Here is a 26785-nt window from a genome sequence, read left to right on the forward strand (position 1 = left end):
CGCCATGTTCTGTGTCTCCAGGGCTTTCGTGGCCGTGTTTCCAGCCCTAACGTTTTCTGGTTCTAATACGCGTAATTTATGCAATGGCAAGTTGCTTTGGCTTCTGTCTGGCTGTGTCTTAATTTGCGTTGATTTTCCCGTTAACAGGCTGCTGTAACGTCTGGCTCTGTATTTCCAGCTTTCCTTTACAACGTATTTTCAGACTTTAATTAGGACCCCTGTTGGTGAACTGGCCTGAGCCTGCCCAGATAGATTTGGGGAAAAACAAAAGAGGCTTTCCAAATAGCAAGACCATTTTATCGCTTATTAATTGGTCTCTGCCACGTGGAGACAGAGGCTGGCAGAGGGGAAAGGGACGTGCAGGTCAGTTCACTGGGCCGCCACGGATGTTGTCGGCTCTTTTAGGAGGCGAGGGTACGGTCAGGGCTCTAAAGACTTGGAAAGAAAGGAGATAAGATTGTTTCTGAGAGTTGAGCCGCGAGGAAAGAATTGAACCCTAACAAGCATCAGCTTAAGGGATTTTTGTGAAAACTGGATGAATGTATTTTTTTCCAGCCAGGTGACCTCTTCCCGTTTTGTCTACTCACTCACCAGATGTTGCTGGAGTGGCTCCACGCCTCCAAGGCACCCCGCTTGGGGCCGGTCTTGCAGCTCTAACCCTGTCCTCACGGAACCTACGGTCTGGGGGAGGGGTGGACTCGAAGTTCTGTTTGCCGTAGAAACGCGCGACAGCCGTTCCCACGAGGGTGGTGTTGCGTGCTCGAGGAGACACCATCCCCAGGACAGCTGTTAAGGACAGGCAGGCAGGGACAGCGTTTAGACGATGTATTTCTGGCTCTGCCCACGTGTACTGGTCAGTGAGGCTGTGTAACAAATATAATGGACTGGGTGGCTTAAACAGTAGGAATTATTTTTCACAGTCCTGGAGGCCGTGAATTCCGAGATCAGGTAGCCAGCGTGGTCGGGTTCTGCCGAGGACCCTCTTCCTGGCTGGCAGATGGCCACCTTCTCCCTGTGTCTCACGTGGAGGGGAGGGAGCCCTCTGGGGTCTTCCTCGTCTTTATGAAGGCACTGATCCTATCATAGAAGCTCTACCCTCCAGACCTCATCTAAACCCAGTTACCTCCCAAAGCCCTGACTTGCAAATACCACCCTATTAGAGGTTGGAGCCTCAACACAAACGTTCAGTCCATAGTGCCAGGGAAGAAGACGATGGTGGTCAACAAAGCCCCCTTGCCTCCCAGACCCACTGACAAAGCTCAGTCTGAAGGATTTTTTCCATGGTCCATTGAAATTCTCTTAGCATTAATTAACTCCACACTCATCAAGACAAGCTTTGCATTCTGATTTCCCCTGTAATTCATGCCCAAGAAGAAAGCTTGTTGACCACGCTGACGCTTTGGTTCCTGAGCTGACCCCTGGCAGTCAGTTGGGAGAGAGGCATTCTGATGTCTCTCTTAGGCTCGCATGGTTTGCATGGGTGTGAGTCAGGCTCCTGGGGCCGGCACCACCAGGGGTGAGTCTCGGGACCTCTGTAGCCCAAGACTAGTCACCTAGCCAAAGGTAATTCCCTCTGCGTTTACCTTACCAACCTCTGGATTGGCCCAGCTCCAGCCAGCCTTCTCTCAGATGGAAAGGAACTTGAAAGAGCATGGGATTTGGGGTGGGCAGGTCTGGGTTGAAGTTCTAGCTCTGTCATTTCCCAAATATAGGGGAGGGGTCTACAGTCTTCTGTACGGCACGGTGATTGGACTGGGCACGGTGCATCCCCGCTCGATGCCAGCCGTATGGTCTTGGGAAGCGACTTAAACTCTCTCTGCCTCACCTCCCTTATCTGTAAAACGGGGAATCCTAGTGATTTGAACTAATATACGTCATATGATTAGGGTGGCAGTCGCTTGATAAACGGCAGCTATTTTTATTACGATAAGACACACGTAAACAAAGTTAACGCCTATTTATACTTTAAGCCTCAGCACACACGTGGCTTCTTTTGAGACGCACTCGCTTCACCGGCACACATGTACGCCCTCCTTGTGTGCTTTCGGAACACCCTGTGCCTAGTGTTCACAGAGCTCTCTCGCACGCTGGGATTATCCACCTCCCTTCCTGAACTTTGGGCAACTGGAGGGCAGGGCTTCATGTTGCTCACTGGAATATTCTGGGCTCCTATCCTATTACACCCACACTGTGATAGCCAGGACTCTCTGGTCATAAGAGGCAGCAACACTGCTCAGCCGCCCCACGCACATAAGGGGCATGGCTTTCGCTCATCAACTTAACCTCTGCAGAGATTCTGTCTCGTGCTGGGCTTCTGAGCCAACGGGTAGATTCTTCCAGGCTCCTCCATATGATGGGAGATGTGGCTCTTGCCTCCGTTCTCATGGTTTGAGGTTCAAAGGGAACGAGAGAGCTATTCCTTACTGTCTGGTTCAGAAAGTTCCAGGTTGGATTCTGACTAGCCCTGCCTGGGTCATGGTCCTCGAGGATGAGGGACGAGAGGTGGTGTTACCCTGCTTAGCCCACGGCAGGGTCTTGTGCCCATGGTGGGGTGGGTGGGGTGTGGGGCACAGACGCTCTTAGACGAACGTCTACGTTCAGACACGAAAAGGCCGCAAGGAAGTTTCACGGGCTCCGGAAGTCAAAGTCCAGGCTCATCCTCCTGGGGGTGGGGTGTGGGACACAGACGCTGTTAGACGAACAGCGCTGGCTCGCGGAGGATAGGTGGGCATGTGGACGGGCAGGAGGACGGGGCAGGCTCTCTGGGCTGAGGCGCAGGAAGTCGAGGTGCTGGGTTGGAGAGGTGCGTGTAGGACGTGAGGCGGGGAGGGATGCCAGACGTCCCGGGGCTTCATGGGGTGATGTGTTCACGTCCTCGCGCAGCCATAACCAAGTGCGACAAACCGGACGGCTTAAAACAACAGGAATTTGGGGCGCCTGGGTGGCTCAGTCAGTTCAGTGTCCAACTTCGGCTCAGGTCATGATCTCACGGTTCCGGAGTTCGAGCCCCACCCAGGGCTCACTGCTGTCGCCACAGAGCCTGTTTCGGATCCTCTGTGCCCCCCCTCTGTCTTTGCCCCTCCCCCAACCACGCCCTCCCTCCCTCTCTCAAAAAACGAATAGACATTTAGAAAATTAAATTAAAGGGGCGCCTGGGTGGCTCAGTCGGTTGAGCGTCCGACTTCGGCTCAGGTCATGATCTCGCGGTCCGTGAGTTCGAGCCCCGCGTCGGGCTCTGTGTTGACGGCTCAGATCCTGGAGCCTGTTTGGGATTCTGTGTCTCCCTCTCTCTCTCTGCCCCTCCCCTGTTCATGCTCTGTCTCTCTCTGTCTCAAAAATAAATAAACGTTAAAAAAAATCTTTTTAAAAAGAAAATTAAATTAAAAAAATAAAACAACAGGAATGTATTCTCTCACAGTTCCGGAGGCCGGGAGGGAAGCATGAAGGTGCCGACAGAGCCATGCCCGCCCCCCGCCTCAGGTTCTAGAATGATTTCCTTCCTCGCCTCTTCCAGCTTCTGGGAGCCCCAGGCTTTCCTCAGCTTGTGGCAAGAACTCCAACCCTTGCCTTTGTCATCACGTGACCCCCTTCCCTCTGTGTGGCTGTGTCTTCACGTGGCGTTTTCCTCTTGGTCTCTCTCCCCTTCTTTTTAATTTTTTTTTTTTAAATCTTTATTTTTGAGAGAGAGACAGAGTGTGAGCAGGGAGGGAGCAGAGAGAGAGAGAGAGAGAGAGAGGGAGACACAGAATCCGAAGCAGGCTCCAGGCTCTGAGCCGTCAGCACAGAGCCCGAAGCAGGGCTCGAACTCACCAACCGTGAGATCACGACCTGAGCCGAAGTCGGACGCTCAAGCGACTGAGCCACCCAGGCGCCCCTCTCTCCCCCTCTTATAAGGATACTAGTTACGTGAGGTTAAGGATTCACTCTAATCCAGCACGATCTCACCTTAACTGACTACATCCTCAGTGTAACCATCCAATGAGGTCACGTTCTGGGGCTCGGGGGTTAGAACTTCAACGTGCCTTTTTGGGGGACACGATTCAACCCACATCGGGCAGCGATGAGTCAGAAGCCTGAAGAAGTGGGTTGAGCCAGAGCGTGGGGGGTTATGGTGGCCACACAGAAGGAAGTCACTGAAGACTTGGGGTCCGGGGACGGCATGACCCACTGGCATGTTAGCATGGGCCGGAGAGAGCGAGCCTGGCATCTTGGAAGGTCACTGAAGTGGTTCGGACGAGGGACGACAGCCATATTGATCTTGGGTGGCATCGTTTGGAATGGGAGCTGCTGAGAGAGGGGGAGGTGGGAGACAGACTGGAAGGCGATGCCTCAGTTTCCACCCGGGTTTACTGGGAGGGAGGCAGACGTGAGGTCTCGGAGAAAGGACTCCGAGCTTGGTTCTGTGCCCATTGAGGCCGAGGTGACGTGTGCCATAACCTGTGGCAGTGAACCTGATGCCTGCATGGTGGCAACAGCAACCAAGCGGCCTGGAATCCCGCCCGTTGGTTCCCAGCTTCCGTGCTATCCTACCTGCCTGGGGCGCCCTCTGCCTCCCCATTTAGCGAATGAGGACACGAATTACCTTGACCACCACAAGTTTGTAGAAACCTACTCTCCACCTGGAGCTCTGCTAGGGGGTTTGTGCACATCGTCCCACCGAATCCCTCAAATGAGCTGGGGAAGTAGGTGTGTTAGGCCCGTTTTGCAGAGGAAGATACTGAGGCCTAGATGCTGTTACCTGTCTAGTCTCACACCAGAGCAGGGGGGGGAGGCTGGGATTGAACCCAGCTTCGTTTGTCCAAACAAACCCTTCCTATCACTCTCCCTCTGCCTCCCACAGCACTTTTCTTTGTACTTCTCAGAGGGGGCCCGTCTTATTTTGTCTTCTTACCCACATGTCTTGACACTCCGAAGTGTGAGCTACTTGCTGGAAAGGACTATGGGTTCCTCCCTGAGCTCCCCCAGCAAGCTCTGCTGTGGTTAGTGGAACTCCAGCGAGGCCCCTGGGCAGTGAGAGGTGACAATCCTGGCACCCTTGCCCAAGGACTGTCTCCATGTGCTCTCAGGGGAGCGCTTTCCCTGGAATGGCACACACAGCTGGGGGAAGACTGCCCCGGGGCCTCCAGTTGCCCCGGGGCCCCACCGGGCTGCCCCTGGGGCCGAGAGGAACCCGATCTTGGAAAACTGGGGCCCGTTTGGCCCTTTCTGTGTGCTCCAGCTCCAGGCTGGGCAGCTCTGATGGAGGGCCTGCAAGACCACGAAAATGACTTCGGATCTACTTAGACTGTGACGAGAGCCCGCGAGAGGGTTTCCAGCCAGGAATTAATGTTAGTCGATAAACAGTTTTTGAGATTACTTCAGCTGCCCCTTGGGAAAGGGGCGGGGAGGGAGAATTGAGGGCAGGAATGGAAGCGGGGAACAGGGTTCCCACGTACAGCTGGACAGATTGTGCACTGCTCAACTCCGGACAGCAGTGTGAATGGCACCCCCTGGGGTTATACAACATGGTGGCCCCGGGGAAGACAATACAGACCATGGTAGTGGTCTGGGCGCAGGATGATAGTAGCTTGGACTAGGATGTTAGCAGGTAGGTGGAGAGAAATGGGTAGGTTCTGGGTATGGTTGGAAGAAGGGTCTTTTCAAGAATGTGCTAGTACTTTGGCTGTGGAGGGGGAGGGGAAGAGAGGAATCAGGGTGAGGCGTTTGGACCAAGTGACTGAGTGGGAGGCGGTGCCGTTCACTGAGATAGGGGACACTGGAAGGGGAGAGCGGGTGTGCAGGGATGAATCTGGAGCAGAACCGGATAAACTTGCAGAGATTGGCAGACAAACCACCTCGTGGTACATGGGAGCGACGTCTGGGGCCCGAGGCCAGCGGGCCTTTCTCTTCTTGCTCTGGGAAGCCCAGTGGCCCGAGAGGGGACTGGGGTTCGAGACGGAACCGACGCTGCTGGGCGGGGCCAGCCGTGTGGGCGAGTGACCCGTGCAGCCACACCGGGCTCCGTGCTTTCGGAGGGCCCCTCGCTTGGTTGAAAGCTCTCTCGTGGCCGTCTTGAAATGCTTAGTCCATTTCCAACAAGGGCTCCCTCGTCTTCTTTTGCACAGGGCCCTGCAAACCGTGCAGCTGGTTCTGTTGTGGGAAACAGCTGGCACCCACAGGCTTGGGCCAGCCCGTACAGAGCTTCCGGAATGTGCACATTCAACCCAGAATGAGTCCCGGGGCAGCAGACGCTCTGGACCCAAAGTGCGTCGAGTGCCTGGAGTGTAGTGAGTGCTTTGGAAGCGTTTGCCACGAGGGGTACGGATTATCACAAGGGGCGGTGAGGACGGTGAGCGGGGAGCGTCCTGCACCTTCCATCTCGGGGAGGAGGGCAGGATAGGCTGGGTAGAGATGATCGTTTGTCTTGGGAGCAAAAGCGTGATCTGCGAGGTGCAACCTGGTTTGGGATTCTAAGAGTGGGGGTTACCGGCTGCCCCCCCAACACCCAGGACCTTTGTGGCCCCAGGATGTCTGGCAGGTGGGGATGCTTTGGAGGAGTCCCGGAGATGGCACACAGGGGAGTTATACATGCCTCCTCCTGGGCTCCCCGAGACAGACAGCCGCCTCGCCGTGGAGCTGGCCGTGCGTGTTGGGGCACAGACCTTCCGTGCCCTCGTTCTGTCAGATGAAGGCAGCCCGCAACCTGCTCCCCAGAGCAGCTGCAGGGCTGGGCCTGCACCTCTTCGGGCTCTCACGGCTCCCTCGTGATGTCCCTCCTGTGCCACTTGTTGCCTTGAAACACGGCGTTAGGGAATTACCCCATCTCCTGGGTGAACTCTGTGGGGCGGAGGCTGTGGGAACCAGCTGGTGTGGGCCAAAGGTGTCTGGAGCGGGGGAAACCCAGTGGAGAACTGTTCTTTCCAGAAGCACCAGTTCCCGGAATCATGGCTGTCGCACGCGGCCTCCCGTTTCCAGGCAGGACTCGGGTGAGACCCGACGTTCAGGTGCCTGGTGTTTCTCTGGAAGGTTATCGGGACTGGAAACCCCCCGGGCCAAACCCGAATCGATCGATCATATCAGGGTTTTGTCATCTTTTCTCCAGAAGCTCCTCTGAGGCCCCGTTGGCAATTCTCTCAGCTGCATTTCGACACGGGTATGCCTGTGCGCACATGCCTGCGTGAGCCATGCCAGTCTTTGGATGATGAAGCCTCAAAGCCTCTTCTTGTGCCAACACCCCGTGCTGCCTCCCACACCCTGGGTCTGGGGGGGCCGGGCACGTTTCCCTTCTGCGTAAGAAGCTCACTCCATCTCCGCCCACTGTGGAGTGGGTGTCTCCCGGCCCCTTCCCTTTGGCTTTGCGGGCAAGCTCTGGAGTTCCTAGCGGGGACAGTGCGGTTAAATGGCACACGCATGGGATTTGGAGTTGGACGGGCGTGAGTTGGAAGACCGCCCTTGGATACCTGGCTTCGTGGTGTAAGGCTGAGGGCAGGGGTGGAGCAGAGTGCCTGGGGACGCGCTGTGTCTCTCCCGTGTCCCACTGCCTCAGTTTCCCCGTCTGTAACGGGAGTCCTTACAATACACATCCTACAGGCTGCTGTGTTAGACAAGTTAACACACGTAAAGGGCCATGTCCACAGTTAGCGCTAAGTACGTGCTTATGACCATCCCTAGTGAAGTAGAAATGACCTCATAAGGCTTTTGTTCAGAAAGTAAACTGTAAGGTCATCGAGGACAGAGACCGTACCTTTGCTTCCTTAGCACCTATCAGAGCTGCCCCGGCTTGCTGCTTGCCGCTATCTTGGGAATAAAAGGAAAGAAATGATAGATCACCACCTTGGTTTCGAATGAGTATTTTCTCCGGGAGCCTGGGTGGCCCAGTCGGTGAAGCGTCCGACTTCGGCTCAGGTCATGATCTCGCGGTTCGTGGGTTCGAGCCCCCATTGGGCTCTGTGCTGACGGCTCGGAGCCTAGAGCCTGCTTCGGATTCTGTGTCTGCCTCTCTCTCTGCCCCTCCCCCACTTGCTCTCTCTCTCTCTCTCTCTCTTTCTCTCAAAAATAAATAAAACATAAAATGAGTATTTTCTCATCCGAAGAACTACAGATCTGACACCCAGCTTAACGGGCCTTTTCTCCTACCTGAGACATTCTCTTCAGGCGTTTTCCTCTTAGTCTGTAAGATTTGGGTTTTGTTTTGTTTTTTTTTTTATTGAAGTGAAATTCACATGACCTAAAATGAACCATTTTAAAGCGAACAATTCAGTGACAATTAGTACCTTTAAAAAAAATTTTTTTTAATGTTTTATTTATTTTTGAGACAGAGAGAGACAGAGCATGAGCAGGGGAGGGGCAGAGAGAGAGAGGGAGACACAGAATCCAAAGCGGGCTCCAGGCTCCGAGCTGTCAGCACAGAGCCCAATGTGGGGCCCAAACTCACAAACCAAGAGATCATGACCTGAGCTGAAGTTGGACGCTTAACCTTCCGAGCCAGCCAGGCACCCCGATGTTTATTTATTTTTGAGAAAGAGAGAGAGAACAGGCAGAGGAGGGGCAGAGGAGGGAGACTAGAGGATCCAAAGCCGACTCCACGCTGACAGCAGAGAGGCTGACTCAGGGCTCGATCCCATGAACTGTGAGATCCCGACCTGAGCCCAAACTAAGAGTCGGACACTTAACCTAGGGAACCACCAGACGCCCCTAGGCTTGAGTGTAACATTTTTTTAAAAGACGGAGAAAAAAGGAAAGAAACAAGAAAAGAGGAAACCACCGTGTTGCTGGGGGGGGGTTGCAGACCTCACTGCTCTTTAGGGCCAGCACCTCTGCAAATGCCAAGGTCATGGCGAAGGGCAGGGTGTTCAGGGCCCTGCTGGCTGTACCCAGGCTGGGGGGTCGCTCCGGAGGGCGTCTCTGAGGGACGAGGGACGTGAAAACATTATAGACTCGTAAGGGCTTTCTTTTTAGTACAGTTGGTCCTCGTAGGGGGGCGAGAGGCTGCAGGCGGAGTCCCTTTATTTATTTATTTTTTAAATGTCTTATTTGTTTTTAAGAGACAGGGCACGCAAGCAGGGAGGGGCAGAGAGAGAGAGGGGGACAGAGGATCCAAGCAGGCTCCGCGCCGACAGCAGAGAGCCTGATGCGGGGCTCAAACGCACCAACCTTGCGATCATGACCTGAAGTCATGACTCTTGGCCCACACTGACTGAGCCACCCAGGCGCCCCAGGTGGAGTCCCTTTTATTTATTTATTTATTTTTTTTAATTTTTTTTTTTTTTTCAACGTTTATTTTTAGGACAGAGAGAAACAGAGCATGAACGGGGGAGGGGCAGAGAGAGAGGGAGACACAGAATCGGAAACAGGCTCCAGGCTCCGAGCCATCAGCCCAGAGCCCGACGCGGGGCTCGAACTCACGGACCGCGAGATCGTGACCTGGCTGAAGTCGGACGCTTAACCGACTGCGCCACCCAGGCGCCCCGTGGAGTCCCTTTTAAACACTGTTCTAAGCCTCTCTGTCCCAAGTCTTGTGACAGAATTGCTGGATGTGAGTGAGAGGCAGGGATTTGTACGCATTTCCCCGTTTTCTTGCCCCAGGCTGGCCTCTGCGGGGGCACAGAAAACAAGGACCTGTCCCCAGGCTGGTCTAAGCCCCTGCGCAAGTACTGTCCCGGGCAGGAGGACTGCCTGGGCAAATGGCCGGTCCTGGTCTAGAGTGGCTGTCACTGGGCTTGGGGACCACGGCCGTCCAGGTCTGGGGTTATGGCGGAGACCTGAGGCTATAGCGCAGGGGGCAGGTGGTGACCCAGACTCTGGAGTGTGGGGGAGGAGTGTTTAAACGTGACTGCTCTCTGTGACCTCATCCCCTGCTTTCACACGGGTCCCTGATGTCACATCTCTTCGTGACACTTCGATGAGCAAACTCCACGTCAGCATGTTATCTTTAAAACTGTTGGGAAGGTGCCACTTTTGGTGACATCCCACCCCACCGCCCACTTCCCGGTAATGGTTAATTTTAGGTTTGGTTACATTTTCTATTTAAAAAAAAATTTTTTTTTAACATATATTCATTTTTGAGAGAGAAACAGAGCCTGAGTGGGAGAGGGGCAGAGAGAGAAGGAGACACAGAATCAGGAGCGGGCTCCAGGCGCCGAGCTGTAGCCCAGAGCCCGACGCGGGGCTCGAACTCCCGGGCTGTGAGATCATGACCTGAGCCGAAGTCGGTGCTCAACCGACTGAGCCACCCAGGGGCCCCGAGGTTGGGTTACATTTTCAATGAAGTTGTTGGGAAGGAAAGACCCTTCTCTTCCCCTCTCTTCCCCCCTCCCCATCCTCCCTCCTCCCCTCCACCCTGTATTTGTAGAGCCCAGTTTTAGGAGCCCGAGATAAGCGGTGAGCGACAGGCAAAGCCTTCCTCCCAGGGAGCTTGCATGGAGGGAAGTTGGCCCAGAAAGAAAGGACATAAAAATAAACCAGGTAATTCGGGTTGGGATCAGTGTTACCAACTATGCCCTCAGGGTGCCTGATGAGAGGGCAGCGGAGGCCCCCTTGCGGGAAAACTGAATGGGGAGGATGGGCCATGCAAAGGTCTGGGTGAGCGTGCCAGGTGCAGGCCGACCTTGGGAAGGAGCTGGCAATCTGCAGATCCTAAAAAAGACCCAGAAGCCCCCTGTGCTGGCGCCTGAGGGAGGCAGGGAAGGAGAGGCCTGAAAGGCGGACTGCGAGGGAGCGGGCTTTCAGGGCGCATCAGGCAATCGTTTTAGAGTATTAAGCAGTGGTCAGAGGAGCACTTTTAAAGGCCCCCCACCCCCCTCCCACCGGCCCCTAGGTGAGGATGGGTCATATGTGGAGAGGAGGAGAGAGGTGCTGAGCCCGGCTTTGCTCTGCTGACTTGGTGCCTGTGGGCCAGTCCCTTATCCACCCCAGGACCTTGGGCTTCGCTCTGCCCGGCATGGCTGAGCTCGCCCGCCGGGCTCCCAGCAGCCTGGATGCACATGGTTCTGAGGGGCTTACCTGACCTTTAAGCCACCTGTCCTCCCTGCCCTCCTGGCCAGCCTGGCCACCATCCTGTCACAGCTCTGCTCATTCTAGACTCCAGATTGTCATCCTTTTGAAACTTTTAATGTTAAATATTAATATTAAGTTTTAATAATAAAAATCTCCAATATAAAGGAAAATGAAAAGGACAGTATACTCAATTGTTATTAGCATTTTGCCATTTTTATTTGTACTCGCTCTGTCTATAAAGAAGGTGGGTTTTTTTTTTTTTTGAGTCATTCGAAGGGTGTAGATATTGTGCTCTTTTATTATAAACACTATAGCATACATCTCTCAAGAATAAAAACATTCTTGGGGCGCCTGGGTGGCTCAGTCGGTTAAGCGTCTGACTTTGGCCCAGGTCAGGATCTCGTGGTCCACGAGTTCGAGCCCCACGTGGGGCTCTGTGCTGATGGCTCAGAGCCTGGAGCCTGCTTCCGATTCTGTGTCTGCCTCTCTCTCTGCCCCTCCCCCACTCACGCTCTGTCTGTCTGTCTCTCTCTCTCTCTCTCTCTCAAAAAAAAAGAATACCAGCATTCTTTTTTTTTTTTTTTTTTTCAACGTTTATTTATTTTTGGGACAGAAAGAGACAGAGCATGAACGGAGGAGGGGCAGAGAGAGAGGGAGACACAGAATCGGAAACAGGCTCCAGGCTCCGAGCCATCAGCCCAGAGCCCGACGCGGGGCTCGAACTCACGGACCGCGAGATCGTGAGCTGGCTGAAGTCGGACGCCCAACCGACTGCGCCACCCAGGTGCCCCCCAGCATTCTTAATGTAACAAAAACTTTCTTTTTTTTTTTAAGTTTATTTATTCTGAGAAAGAGTGTACATGCGTGCATGCGTGAGTCAGGGAGGGGCAGAGACATAGGGAGAGAGAAAGAATACCAAGCAGGCCCCTCACTGTCAACACAGAGCCCCGACGTGGGGTTTGATCTCATGAACTGTGAGATTATGACGGGAGCCAAAATCAAGAGTCTGATGCTTAAGCAACTGAGCTTAACCAAGCGGGCCCCTAAAATCTTTCCGAACGTAGTAAAAATGTATTCTAAATGTAATAAGAATGTCTATTTTTTTATTATGTAGTAGACAATGGAAGATTATTTAGCTGTAAAAGAAGGAAATCTGCCATTTTGACAACGTGGGTTGGACCTTGTAGACATCATGCTAGGTAAAAGGAGTGAGACAAAGACAAATATTATAAGATCTCAATTGTATGTGAAATCTAAAAAAAAAAAAAAAAAAAAAAAGAATTTCTAGATGCAGAGAACAGAGTGGTGGTTGCCAGGGGTAGGGGTGGGGGAAATGAGTGAAGGGGTCCAAAGGTGCAAACTTCCAGTCATGAGATAAGTAACCTCTAAGGCACAGAACTCACAGCACGGTGACTATAATTAACAACACCGTCTTGTGCGTTTGAAAGTTGATAAGAGAGCAGATCTTAAAAATTCTCATCACACATACACACAAAGGGTAGCTATGTGTGAAGTGAGGTCTGTTCACCGAACTTATTGTGGGTATCGTTTCCCAGTAAATACATGCGTCAAATCGTTATGTCGTACGCCTTCAGTGAATACAATGTTATATGCCAATACAACCGGAAGAAAAAAAAGAACAAAAACATTCCTCTACATGGCTGTAATCCAGAAAATGGACAACGATCCCCCCCATGGCATCTTACAGGCAGCTCCTATCAAGTTTCTCTAATTAGCCCCCAAATGTGCTCTTGGCACGTTTGAACTGGAATCCAGCCAAGGATCACGTATTACATTTGGGTTGTCTCTTTAGTGTCCTTTAGTGTAGAATATCCCCCACTATGCCACTTTTTGCTCGGGTATTGACTTTTTGAAGAACTACACCAGTTGTGGTGGAATGTCGTAGAATGTTGTCAGATGGTTTGTTAAGATTATTTCCTTGTGGTGTCAGTTAATCAGTTCTGTCAGCTGTATTTCCTGTAACCTGGAAATTAGGTCCAGAGGCATGATGAGATTCAGGTTCAATGCTCTTGATAAGAATCCTTGATGATATCAACTTCACATAATCCCGTCGGGAGACCCACGTGGCCAGTTGTGACATTAAGTGTAATCACGTTCCTTGAGGGCAAGAAAATGGCTAGACTTCTTTTATATTTCTCCACAGTGTCTAAAAAAAAAGGCTGGGCATCCAGTAATGTGTAGTAGATACAGCCGATTCTGGTCATTGGCAATAGTTACTCTATAAAGTCACCGTGAACGCTGGATCGCGGAATACCGAACCATTGCTTCTAGGGGATCTGCAGAGTTAGACTCCTGTGAGCCTCTGGTTACATTTTTGCCAACAGATCACTACAGAACCTTGTTTTGTCCTTGTGTGTTTCTGTTCAAAGTCGTCTTGTGTACTGTGGTTTTTGATTCGTTAACACGGAGCTCATGGCAGACCGCACCGTAACTCGTTCCTGAATGAAGCTTGTCTAACACTTGTGTTTGCTCCATGGGGCACATCACAGCCTTTTTGCACTTGGAAGCGGTAGGCAGCCCTTCAGTCTTACTCTTGGGGACCATTTGACACAGCAAAATCACCAACAGAAAGCACAGAAATGCCAAAACTGTAGCACTCAATGGACGGTGGAAAGGAAGGCACTTGCTTGCAGTACGAGAGCCAAACCAAGGAGACCGCCTTCTTCAACCTCAGCTAGGGATGTGCGTGTTGCAAAACACAAAGTTTTGGAGCACCTTGGAATGTCCACGGGTCTTGATTTTAGAGATACAAATTTTAGTGACTGGATGAATGCAAAACGTGGGATAAACAGGATCAACAGGATCCACTAAATATTCTGGATGAAGACAATTTGAATTAGCTGTGTGACCTTGAATTAGTTGCACGACCCTTCTGAGCTTCATTTTCCTAACGTGTCCCTTCACTGGGTGGTCTTGGAGCTTTTCCCAGCCCTGGGATCCTGGGGACTGGGTGGGAATCGAGTTTCTCTCGGTTTGGCTTTCTGGGGATAGAGGGACCCCATCACCTTTCTTTCTGTGCAGGTTTGTGGATTTCCATGCAGCTGCCTCCACCTGCTCCCCCTCCAGGGCCTCCCTGCTCACCGGACGGCTCGGCCTTCGCAATGGAGTCACGCACAACTTTGCGGTCACTTCCGTGGGGGGTCTTCCGCTCAATGAGACCACCTTGGCTGAGGTGCTGCGGCAAGCTGGCTATGTCACTGGGATGATAGGTAACCCTGGAGCTCCGCAGCCGGGACCCCCACCTCCCATAGCACTTATGGGGTGCCCGCTTTCTGTTTGGGTAGCCCCAACGTGCCACCACCCTCTTCTGTTCATGTCTGCTTTTTGTTGATTTCCTGCTGTCAGTGTTAGGAAGGCTCTCAGCTATGAGTAACTGAAGAGACCTAACAGGGAACTAAAACCATCAATGGAGTGGTTTTCCTCCCATTGTAACAAGCTTAGAGGTGAGTGATTGCTTTCATTGGCTGGGCGGCTCAAGGAAACCATTTCTGTTTTTTCTGCTCTTTTTGTCCTGCCGCTTGTTGCCTCTTGGTTGCAACAGAGCTGCTCAGTACCATTCACCATAATTTGGCCTCAAGGAAGGAGAAACAGACGGGAGGAGGTGCCAGCCTCCCGTGGCCTCCTGTATTCACTTCTGAGAGAGCAAATCTGTTCTCAGACACTCCCCCTCCCTCCGGGCAGAAACGCACTTAATTTAAAATCTCCTCGGTGGATTTCTATGGCCACACCTTGCTGCAGGAAAGGCTGGGAAAACCGGGGTTAGGATTACAATGATCGACTTGGATTTGGGCACGGGTCTCCGATCCCCTGAACAAAACCGAAGTTCTGTTAGCAGGACAAGTGGGGGCATGGGTGTAAGGTAGGCAAACAGCGGCATCTGCCACGCCGTCCAGTGGCTTCCTTTCTTCTTAAATTTCTGTAGGCACCTCTTAGTCAACATGTGCTACACGCCAGGTAGTGAGCTAAGTTTTTCTTTGCATCAGGGTAGGGAGATCCCTTGTGAGATGATAATTTCCCCCAGGATGTATGTTAGAAGATTGACTTTCAGACGGGTGGAGAGACCTGTTCAGTGTCGCCCACCCTGTGGCGGGAGGATCTAGACAGGTGTCTCTGCCCAGCCTCGCTCCGATGCTTTGCTCCACCGCTGGCCTTCCTTCCAGAGGCCAAGGCAACGCAGCAGTCCCAACAGCACCCTTAGGCTGCCTGTGCTTGTTCTGACTTTCCAAGAGCTGGGTCCACTGGGATTCCTGCCTCCCTTCTTACACGACGTGGCAAGGGAGGGTTTCCAACAAACAGGATGGCGGCGAGGGTCCCTGTGGGGGTGTTATTGATGCCTGGAGCGCCCGTGTTAACCTGTAGGAGGCTCCGGTTTCTGGTGTCGACCCCACCTTCTCCTCTGGATCGAGGAGCCCCACATACTTTTACAGAAGGTCAGACTGGAGCGTGGCATTCATTCATTGTCCCAGGTGGGCGAGCCCCAGGGGGAGGAGCTACAAACTAAGATCTCTCCTTTTCCATCCCTTCCTGCCCGTACCCCGGAGGTATAATTACCCTGAAGCTCCCACGAGGGGCTGAGTATCCTTATTGGCCCCATCACACGCATCCCTGTCGTGGTCACAGCCTGGAAGGGTTTGGCCCCTGGGACTCGGCTGGGCTGTACCTGAGCTGGGTTTGCTGTGGCTTGCCCTTCCCTCTTCATGCCCTTGAACTCCCAGTGAGCCACTGATTGCACATTAACTCTCCCTTCCCCATCCAATCTACCTTTTGCATCTTAGAGACTGGATATTCGGCCACGTTGTGTTGTGATTATGAGTTCCCTGTAAGCATGCTTGTGGGAAAAACAAAAAACCCACCGAAGCAATCTCAAGACCGTGGGCACCACCCACACTTTCCTTCTAACCTTGGTTTAAGGTCTAGTATACATACCACTAGGCCCTCCTTTTAACCCCTTCCTCATATCTTATATTTCTTCTTTTGACATTTAAAAAAAATTTTTTTTTTCAACGTTTATTTATTTTTGGGACAGAGAGAGACAGAGCATGAACGGGGGAGGGGCAGAGAGAGAGGGAGACACAGAATCGGAAACAGGCTCCAGGTTCTGAGCCATCAGCCCAGAGCCTGACGCGGGGCTCGAACTCACGGACCGCGAGATCGTGACCTGGCTGAAGTCGGACGCTTAACCGACTGCGCCACCCAGGCGCCCCTCTTTTGACATTTTTTAAAGTTGTCTTTATTTATTTTGAGAGAGAGAGGGAGAGAGAGAGAGTACCAAGCAGACTCCTCATCGTGAGCCCAATGCGGGGTTTGAACCCACGAACTACAACATCATGACCTGAACTGAAGTCGGACTCTTAACCGACTGAGCCACCCAGGGGCCCCTTGTTTTATATCTCTGTGTAATACAATTTTACCTATTTATTAGAATTTTCATAATCTTAGAAACAGCTTAAACATTTTAATATAATTTTGGATTTCCACGTGATGCTTAATCCAAGCCTTCCACATGAGTGCTTAACCCATTTCCCCTCTATCTTATGTTACATTTTTTTTTTCAAACCTACAGAGCAGTTGCAAAAAGGGAATAATAGACACCCCTGTTCCCTTTACCTAGATTCCCTGGTTATTACCTTTTGCTACATGCATTTGTCTCTAAAAGAGAGTTTGGTAGTATTTCATCGAGGCCTTGCAAAGTAACTTGCTTCAGCCACAGTCCTGCGGTTGCCTGTTTCTTTCTTTCCCTTGGGCATCATTCAGTGCTGCCGCTGTTAAGATCTGTGTACCGCGTTCTCTGCCCCTTGCCTCGTGGCTGGTTTCCCTGGGATCCCTGCATCTCAAAGCGGAATTAACAGGTCAGAAAGCTCAAACGTGGTCAGAGTTTTTGCCACACATCACCCAGTCATTCTCCGCAAAGAAACGCATTTACAGAGCGAGGCGCAGCCGTGAATTTTAACTTCCTCCTTTGCTGTCCAGGTGAGGGTCTCTTCACTGGGGCAGCAGCAGGCCGGGGTCGGGGGTGGGCTCCGGGGGCCCTGTGCAGGCTCCGTGGGCTGCTGATGTTGGTCAGAGAGCATGATGAAACCAGGAGAGAACCAGGCATCTCCAAGTCTATCTGGAGCGCGCACCTGTCCTCCGAGCTTCGGCAGGGGCCCCAGCGCAGGAGGGTAGAGCTGGTGCAGTGGGCTACATGGGGTCGCTGTGGGCACTGAATGCTCTTAGAGGAGCAGGAGCTCAGCCTGCAGGCTTCTCTGGGCCCTTGGGAAAGGCTTGTCTTCCTTTTCACTCTGTGCTTTCCTGGGTAGAACCTGACTCATCCTGGCTCCCTCTCAGTCCCAGAGAGCGAGACTTGGCTTTCACACAGCACTTACAGCCTCTCTTTGCTCGTCCTCAGGAAAGGACAGCACTGATGGGGAACTGAGTATGTGATCAGCTCCCCAAAGGCGCTAGGAGCCCCCATGGGGATTCGTCTGAAAGTCTCTCTCTTGCTTTCCTACAGGCAAATGGCATCTCGGGCACCATGGATCTTACCACCCCAACTTCCGCGGTAAGAATGCTTTGGGGAATTTGTTACCTGGGAAACAGGAAGTAAAGATCTTGGTGTAAAAGGATTCCATTAACATTTAAGCCATCCTGCGCCTGGGGTACACCTCTCCCGAGTTAGGACATCTTTATTCACAGGGTCACTTAGGTGCATTTGGGGGACCCAGGGCTCCCCTTGGTGTCATGCCCTTCTCGCGTGGCATCTTTCCTGGACACCCCCCTCTTTGGTGTCTGTTTGCCCTTTCTGGTCTTCCCATCGTGAGCCCATCCGTGGCCACGTCTCAGAGAACATTTGGCCCCATGAGGTCCAGACATGTCCAGTGTCATAGCAAGTACAAATTGTCCCGAGGGTTCACAGAAGCAGATCATCAACCCAAACGGGAGATGCTCTCTCTTGCCTTCTTCCTGCAGCCGTTCACCGCCTCAGATTTCCGACGCTCGGGGCCTTGGAGAATAGGCCAAGATCGAGCTGCCTGAGCCAACGATCTGAAAGTCAGCGTGCTGACGGATAAGCTCTCTGAATGTCCAATTCACCGAATTTTCGATGGCTTTCCAAAGTTGTGGTTTTTGCCTCTGCTCTCCCCCTGACCTGCCTCTTCCATTTCATATGAGAGTCCTCCTCGGACTTTCTCTTCAAGGCGGTTGATCATTACGTCAACTTCCATGGCTTCTCCCCTGTCGCTACTTGGCATGCGCTTCTCTGCTACCCTGCTATTGGAGAAACAAATGGATGGCTTTCTCCTTGAACACGGTTCTCTATTTTGTAGACTTCTCCCCTCCTCTGTCCCAATGTCTCCCTCTATTTCCATGGAATGTTCTCTCCTAGACACGGGGGAACATGTGTGTCTGAAGATCTTTGCATTTGGAGAATGGCTTTCAGAGAACCAGCCTGCAACCAGCCTTCAGCCTCGGGCTCCCACTGGGAGAGCACCCTCTCCAACCCCCTCCGCCTCTCCGGTGCTCCTTCCTCCCCCTCTCTTCCCTTGTGCCCCATTTTCCAGTTGGGCTGCCATGGCATCTTCTACATGTGCTTTTTAAGAACGGCAGGTGAAGGAAGTGTGGACCTGGCTTTTCCACTGACTAAAAATTAGTGCAGAACTTACTTTCCCCACTTGGTCTTTCTTCCTCCTTGACAAGTGAGGAGGTTGAACCAGATCAGGGTGTCGACACCTTGAGTGCGTATTTCTGGAGTTCCTGTGCTGAGGGATACTGAGAGTGGATCTTGCTCAGCAGGAAGTGGTGCCATCTTGGATTCGTGGAGTCTGCCATTGGGACTGAGAAGCACCTGCCATGTACTTGTGTCCCTGGACCAGATAGTCTGGAAAGGCCTGCCGACTTGGGCATTCTGAGGTGCCTTGTTTCCTATCTCCAGGTTTACTCATATCGCCGCCTGCTTCTTGTATCTCTTCCCTGGTACCCTGTCCTCGTTCTCCATCCCCCACATCCCAACCTCTTACAGTTTAATCTATATATCTTGCTTCCCCTTCAGTCTCTTGAGGGCAGTCTCTTTTATTCCTTGAAGTACCATGCATGTACTTGATTTTCATCAAATGCTTACTGAGTGTGTTCATAACTGCACTGGGATGGTAGGTGTTCAATAATTCTCTCCACTTCCTCCCACTCTGGGTTAACTCTAATCCCAAGATGTTTTGCCAATCTAGTCTTACAGCCAGAACCCAGCAAAGAGTTTTCTTTGCGTACTACAAAGGGATATGAATCAAATCCTCTTTTAATTACATACTCCACAGCCCTGCAGTATTAAATCATGGAAAATTAAATTTTTGTCCTGGGTGTAAGAATGCAGGCTCACAGCACAGAAGCCAAGCGGGGGTGCTCACCGATTGCTTCTCTTCCAGGTTTTGATTACTACTTTGGAATCCCATACAGCCACGACATGGGCTGCACCGACACCCCGGGCTACAACCACCCTCCTTGTCCAGCGTGTCCACGGGGGGACGGGGACGGACCGTCAAGGTAATCCGATCCAAGGAACAGAGAGTGGGCTCCAGAGCAAGGTGAAGTCCTAAGGGTGTAGTCCCTCAGGAGGGGGCGGGGACGGGAAGCCTTAGCTGGCTCATGAATAACACAGTAGTTAACATAATAATGGCCGTTTATTGAGAAATTGTCACGGGCTCTGGAAGCCGTGGGACCACTGCGTGCGGTGGGTATGTATCCTGACCTTGCAAGTAAGGAAACCAGTGAAGGTACAGGGAAGGACCCGCTTGCCCAGGTCACCCTGGAGCTGTAAGAGGTAGAGACACGGGTTCCCCGTCTGGGTCCCTCTGAGTCTAGAGCCTACTTGCTGCACGAAGGGTGGTCGCTGGCCCAGCAGCGTAGCAGTCATCCGGGTGCTTGTTAGAAAAGCAGACTTTCAGGGGCGCCTGGGTGGCGCAGTCGGTTAAGCGGCCGACTTCAGCCAGGTCACGATCTCGCGGTCCGGGAGTTCGAGCCCCGCGTCGGGCTCTGGGCTGATGGCTCGGAGCCTGGAGCCTGTTTCCGATTCTGTGTCTCCCTCTCTCTCTGCCCCTCCCCCGTTCATGCTCTGTCTCTCTCTGTCCCAAAAATAAATAAAAACGTCGAAAAAAAATTTTTTTTTTAAATAAAAAAGAAAAGCAGACTTTCAGACGCCCACCCCTCCATCCCAGGCCTCCCTTTTCACAAGACGCCAGGTGGCTTCGTGTGCACGTCGCAGGGGGAGAAGTGAAGTGTGATACGGCTCGTCGCTGCCCTCCTTACCAGCTGCGGCTTGGGGGGCACATCAGTGGTCACACTTGGTATGACACGTCAGCCAGGCCCCTTTAAATCCATGTTAAATCGAATAGAAAAGAAAAGGGGGGGGTGGCTTAGTGGGAGAGGGGGGAAGGGAGATATTTTAGCTGATGGTGAAGTTGCCACAAGGTCATAAAAACCTAAAACACGTGACACCAACGATGGGGTTAGCATGAGGATGCCCAGTAGAGTCATAACCTTTTCCTCTTTTTCACAGACTGTGGCCCTTGACGATTATTGACCCCAGTCTCACCTTGTCCCCCAAGCTTTTGTAGGGGGGGGCGGGGTTTGCATCAAAGTGTGATGAGGGATTTTCGTCTCTTTCCGATGCTTATCTGCACCATGAGGACAGAGTTCCTCCCGGAGATGGCTCTCAGTACCCTTTCTCTCTCCCTGTTTCTCGGCTTCTCTCCTGGTCCCGTGGCAGCCAGGGTAGAGGGCCTCGGTGTTTATGGAGTTGCTGATATGCCGCACGGCGTGCAAAGTGCTAACCATTTGTTGTCTTGTTTGGCCCTTTCAGAGGGCAGGGGCGCGCTGCAGGTGAGGAGTCGGGCTCTGAGAGCTTAGGTGGGGGCGCCTGGGGCTTAGTCAACTGAGCTCCCGACTCTTGATTTCGGCTCAGGTCATGATCTCCCAGTTCATGAGTTTGAGCCCCTTGTCTGGCTCTGCACTGACAGGGCGCAGCCTGCTTGGGATTTTCTGTCTCTCCCTCTCTCTCTGCCCCTCCCCTGCTCCCTCTCTGTCTCTTTCTCAAAATAAATAAATAAATAAATAAATAAATAAATAAATAAATAAATCAACTTAAAAAAAATAAAAAAGAATCGACAGGAGCCTGGGTGGCTCAGTTAGTTCAGCATCTGACTTCGGCTCAGCTCGTGATCTCATGGTTCGTGAGTTGGAGCCCCACGTCGGGCTCTGTGCTGACGGCTCAGAGCCTGGAGCCTGCTTCGGATTCTGCGTCTCCCTCTCTCTCTGCCCCTCCCCTGCTTGCACCTGTGTCTCTCTATCTCTCTCAAAAATAAATAAACATTAAAAAAAAACCAGAATCTTGCTTTAAAAATAAAAAAAGCTTAGGTGATTTGCCACGGTCACGGCCAGGGTCCTAATTCAGCCACATGTGTTGGGACATTTCGCATGCAAGGTTCATCTCCATCTATAAGACCAAGGGCTGAGGGTTTTTTTGTTTTTTTTTTTTCAGGAGATAAAACTGTATTGACCCCCAGTTTTTCCAATGGCTAAAGCTTCTCCCAATTCTCCTAACATGCTTTGAAACTTTTAAGTTGTCCCTGGCCATCTGTGTTTTTGTTAGATGTCATGTCACACAGAGTCCCGATGGCCGACCTAGGAAAGCACCAAGCATTAGCACCCCATAGATGGAAGGCATCATTTAGGGAGGTCAGTGGAGAGAGCCAGGGATGGGGGCTATTCATTGGCTATGGGACTCTGCTTGAGTAATTTAGTTTGTTTGGACCTCAGTTTCTCTCCCGACAAAATGGGAGGAACGATTTCTGTAGCTCACGGAAGCCTTTGTGAGCTTTGCGGAGTGGCCAGGCCTGTCTGAGGAGCATAAACGTTGTTGGCAGAGAAGAGAAGGTGTTTTATTGGTTTTACTCTTGGAGGAAATGGCAGACTGGACAAATCATCTGGGGCCAGGTTATTAAGTGTTTTGTCTTTACATGTGTTGCTGCATAAAAGCATTTTGTTCTACACCACGGCTGTTTCAGTTGCGGAAATGAATGCTGTCTGTGGTTCCCGCACAGGACCCACGAGAGGGACTGTTACACGGACGTGGCCCTTCCTCTGTACGAAAACCTCAACATCGTGGAGCAGCCGGTGAACCTGAGTGGTCTCGTGCAGAAATATGCGGAGAAAGCTACCCAGTTCATCCAACACGCGAGGTAAGGAGTCCCCCGGTCCCCACGTGCTGTCCCCTGGCCTCAGCATTCCCCCCAGCCGTGGTGGCGTTCCCCTGCCCCACAAAGATGGATACATGCGTGTCCCCTGGACACGAAGCTGGAGAAGAGCCTCCCCTGGAGTCTCCAGGCCTGGGGTAGAAATTCCGCAGGGGTGTTCCCAGAGTTCCTAGGAACCCTCCCATCTCCCTGCTCAGATCACGCTCTGCTGTCCTCTCCTATAAAGCTCTGGACGGGAGGGTCTGCCTCTGTATTCTGGGCGCTCAAGGCATTTGTTGATTCATTAATTGACAGGGTGTATTAGCTTCTTGTTGCTGCTGTAACAAACGTTCCACCACCTTATTGGCTAAAACAACTTTTAAGGACACTTGTGATTATACTTAAGGTCTTCCATAATTATTGTGATTATATATAAGAATCTCCCTATCTCAAGATCCTTAATTCAGTGGCATCGCCACTCACAGTTTCCAGCGATGAGACCCTAGATATGTTTGGGGGCCGTTATTCAATATAATGCACACGGGTTGCAAATTCCAGCATCTAGGGGGCCCTGCTCACTAACCGGACAGAGGGAAGCAGACTGAGTGTAAGGCTTCAGGGAGCGGTGAGCCCGTGAAAGCCCAGGCCACACACAAGACACCTGGCCCTTGCGTGAAATCCCCTGATCCTTCAGTGTTAGAAATGACTCGTTAAAAATAACAAAGAGCAGAAACCGTGCCACGGCGCGCGCCCCGGCCCGGTGCAGATCCACAGACGGTGGGGGGCAGGCACGTGCCCACACGGTCGCCCCCACCCCATCACTTCAGCCCTGCCCTGACCCTTCACAGCTGCCTTTTCTCTGGCCTCTCAAGAGCCCCTGTGTGCGCGGCTCAACTTTCTCCCAAGACTGCAGACTCCTCCAGGGCAGTGGAACAGCTTCCAGCAGTTTCTCTCGTATGCCCCACAGCCTTAACCTCAGAGGGCAAGAAATAACATGCCGGGTGCCTGTTTGCCTGTGCAGAATAATAAACAGACTCCACCTGTGGAAAACAGATCACATCAGTCCTTGAACGTGCAAGGATGCCCCCAAGCCCTTGCTCAACCCCAGATTTTTCTGGAGAGCAGGGCTACAGGCGGAGCAGAGGCAGCAATTTATTCTTGATAATAAAACCTCCTTACGGCCTAAATCTGGAGGGCAGCCTATTGGGGCTTCAGGGATTGCATCTTATAAGTTTTTCGGGCCTTCCTGAGAAACACTGGCTTTTTTTCAAATGGCTAATGTAAACGGGCAAAAGCTCCTTCGCCCATCTGGAGGGTTGAACACGTCTGTGCTCCCTGGGGCTGCGAGATGGTTCAGCTCCCCGTGCCCTGTGACAGGTGGATGCTTCATGGCTGGAGGGGACAGTTCAGTCCTGCTTTTGCTGCGCTTTGGACAGCACAGGTGTCCGAGGAGGGGTAGCGGCCGGCTGGGGACTGCTGAATGCTCTCCAGGGGGCACGGGCTGTTCCTCCACCAATCAGCTCCAGAACAGAAAATTCCACAAACAATCTCCTTATCGTACGAAGGAGGTGAAGAGTTTTGCTGATTTATTAATCAGTTATTAAGTGAAAAGTCACATGAATCCCGTTGTCTTTTAACTTTACGGGAAACAATCCTGAGGCGTGCTGATTTCTTTAGGATCTGACTTGCCAATTCATCCATGACTTTTGGAGCATCAGCAAGAAAGGTCCCTAGATCTGTACTCCTCCTGTGTGACCCCTGCCCCCAGGGCCTGGGCCCCACTCTCCCCACCCGGACCTGTTTGTCAAAACCGCCAGGAGTCCCTAGGGTGGGATTTCCCTCTTCTTCTCGGCAGGAAGCCCACCTAGACTTCTTTGAAAGTTTTTACTTAGATCTTTAGTTGAATTTAAATTTGTTTATTTATTTATTTTGAGAGAGAGAGAGTGAGCGAGAGCAGGGGAGGGGCAGAGAGAGAGAGAGAGAGAGAGGGAGAGAGGGGATCCCAAGCAGGCTCCACCCTGTCAGCAGAGAGCGCGACGTGGGGCTCAAACTACTGAACCGCGAGATCACGCCCTGAGCCGAAATCAAGAGGCAGACGCTTAACCGGCTTCCCAGATCTTTGGTTGAATTTATTCCCTTGACCTGGCAGCATGCCCAAAGCTAACCCTTGATTTAGATGCTTTAGACAGCAAGCAAAGCTCCTCATTAGCCAAAAAAAAGGGCAGATGTCATGGGCTCCTGGGTCACGGAGTTGCCCGTCTCCCGCACCTCCCAGCCTCTGGGACTGAGAATACAGGGCCCAGCAAGGGGGGCGGTGCTGGGTCTCGGTGTGAACCAAAGCTTAGGATATTTGAAATCAGGGCACGTGGCCAACGTGGCGGGGCCTTCATCGCTCAGAACTAGTCCCAGAGATACACAGGTGACAAATAAGCACCTCCCCCACCCCAACCCCGCCTGCCTGGACCGGAGCCCAGGACCCCTGTCAAGGTCTCGATCCCCTCCTGTACTTGTCTCGAGCCCACCCCACACCGCTCTCCCCCTGCTGGTCTGCCCCTCACCTGCCCCTCACCCAGCACCCACCTACACCAACCTGCCACCGGCCTCAGGGCTCCAAGCTCGTGCCCACCCCCCGCCCCTTCTAGCCCCTCTCTCGTGTGCGAATGCTCCGATGAATACAGAGCGAGGGCAAGATGAGCTAGCAGATAGCTGGGCAGTGGGGCCTGGTGTCTTCCTCTCCTGCAGGGTCTCCTCAGTGGCATTCCGCCTGCCTCCAGTGGCCACCTGCACCGCCCGCCTGTAGACCCCGTCCTGCAGGCCTCACCATCCCGGGGATCTCTTGCCTCACCCCAAAGGCGGCTTGATCCCCCCAGTTACACCGTCCTACAGCGCCCTGCGTATAGTCCTCCTCCGTCGCTCCTGCTAATCTGTAAATAATTACCTGATTAATTTTTCAGTTGCATTTTCCTCTCCTGTTTCCAATCAGATGTTAAGCTCCAAGGAGGTGGAAATCATATCTATCATGTTCCTTGCTCTATCTCAGTGCCTGGCGTCTAGTTGGAGCTTCATAAATATTCATCGAATGAGTGGCTAATGAGTGAGGGACTTTATCTTGCCCTAAAGATGTGCCCGGTGTTGTGCTAGGGATACAAACAGGAATTAGATCTGTCCTTGCTTTTGAGTAGCTCCCAGGCTAGTGGGGAGACAGAATTGTGGAAAGCTGGCTTTAACACAGGTTGTGCCATCAGTGCTGATGACTATGGTGAAGGAGGCGGGAAGAGAGGGACCGGGAGCAGGAAGCCGTCCAGGACCTGGGAGCAGAGGAGGCGTGTTGGTGGCATTCGAGCTGGATCTTAAGAATTGACTAAGTGTTTTTAGGCAAAATACCAGGGAGGTTACTGCCAGGAGAGGAATAGCATGACCAAGGCACGGGAGGGCAGAAGGTGAAGTGTGCGAGAAGCTGGCATATAGAGAAAGAGTCTCGAAGCAGGAAGGAGGGGAAGGCTGGAAGGGACCCAGGTTGGGACGGAGTCTGTATTCCCTATTGAGGTCCCGCGTGGAGTCCCAGAGCCCGGGAGGCGCAGGGGACAGGCAACTCCGTGACCCAGGAGCCCATGACATCTGCTCTCTCCTTTTTTGCCAGTAAAGAGCTTTGCTTGCTGTTTAAAATCAAGCCCCCGTGCTCTTCTGAAGTAGGGAACTGGGTTCAAGTGTGGGTGTGAGAATGGTGTCTGTGACGCTGAAGGTCAGAGAAAGGCGGAGAAGTGTGGGAGCAAGTCCAAGCCAAGGGAGACCTCTTGTCCGAGGCTGGAAACCAACCAGGCAGGCAGGTGCCTGCTCCTTCTGGCCCTCCGGCCGGGCGCCCACTGGGCACCTTTCATGGGACGTGGGGACCCCTCACCTGCCACTTTCTATTTCAGATCCGATGGTTTTCTCCGGATTCGGCTGTCCTGGGTTTTTTGTTTTTAGTTTATTTATTTATTTATTTTGAGAGAGAGTGAGTGTGAGCAGGGGAGGGGCAGAGAGAGAGAGAGAGACAGAGACAGAGACAGAGAGAGGCTCCAAGGTCAGCACAAAGCCCCACGTGGGGCTCAGTCCCACAACCTTGAGATCACAACCTGAACCGAAATCGAGCTGGACGGTTAACCGACTGAGCCACCCAGGCGCCCCTGGCTGTCCTGGGTTTTAATCTTTAGCACATCTCCACGCCGTGCCCTGTCCTCTCTCTCCTGGAATGTCCTGCCTGGCATCTTACTTTTTTTTTTTTTTTTTTTTCTTTTCCTTCTCTGCTCACCCCTCCACTCATTCTGCCACACAAATAATATGTGTTCCCTTCAGAAATCTGTGAAAACAGAGACCAACAGATAGGGAACAGAAAAATCACTCTAAATGCCACCTCCCAGACATAACCCCTTTCGGTAGATTTGAGCAAGTTTTTCTAGCCTCATTCTGTGCTGAGGCATAGACACACACACACACACACACACACACATATTTTTAAACAAAAATGGAATCATACTGTTTTATAATCAACCTATTTCTTTACTGGAAAACAACTGACCTTCTCCACTTTTTATTTTTTATGCAGCACAGAG

General features: G+C 52.2%; 1 protein-coding gene across 4 annotated transcripts in view; it reads left to right on the plus strand.

Annotated features, from left to right (window-relative positions):
- The window catches only part of ARSG (arylsulfatase G), a 109341-nt gene that overhangs the window by 48876 nt on the left and 33680 nt on the right, over positions 1-26785 (plus strand). For 2 of the 4 annotated variants that reach the window (XM_045489530.1, XM_045489533.1), the window contains exons 3-6: positions 14017-14204; positions 17489-17536; positions 19389-19506; positions 22026-22199. In XM_045489530.1, coding sequence (XP_045345486.1) covers positions 14017-14204; positions 17489-17536; positions 19389-19506; positions 22026-22199 — 528 coding nt within the window. The remainder of the gene's footprint in view (positions 1-14016; positions 14205-17488; positions 17537-19388; positions 19507-22025; positions 22200-26785) is intronic. The other 2 variants (XM_045489531.1, XM_045489532.1) reach the window with 2 other exon arrangements.

The sequence above is a fragment of the Leopardus geoffroyi genome, chromosome E1 (assembly GCF_018350155.1).
Source record: "Leopardus geoffroyi isolate Oge1 chromosome E1, O.geoffroyi_Oge1_pat1.0, whole genome shotgun sequence".
NCBI lineage: Eukaryota > Metazoa > Chordata > Mammalia > Carnivora > Felidae > Leopardus > Leopardus geoffroyi.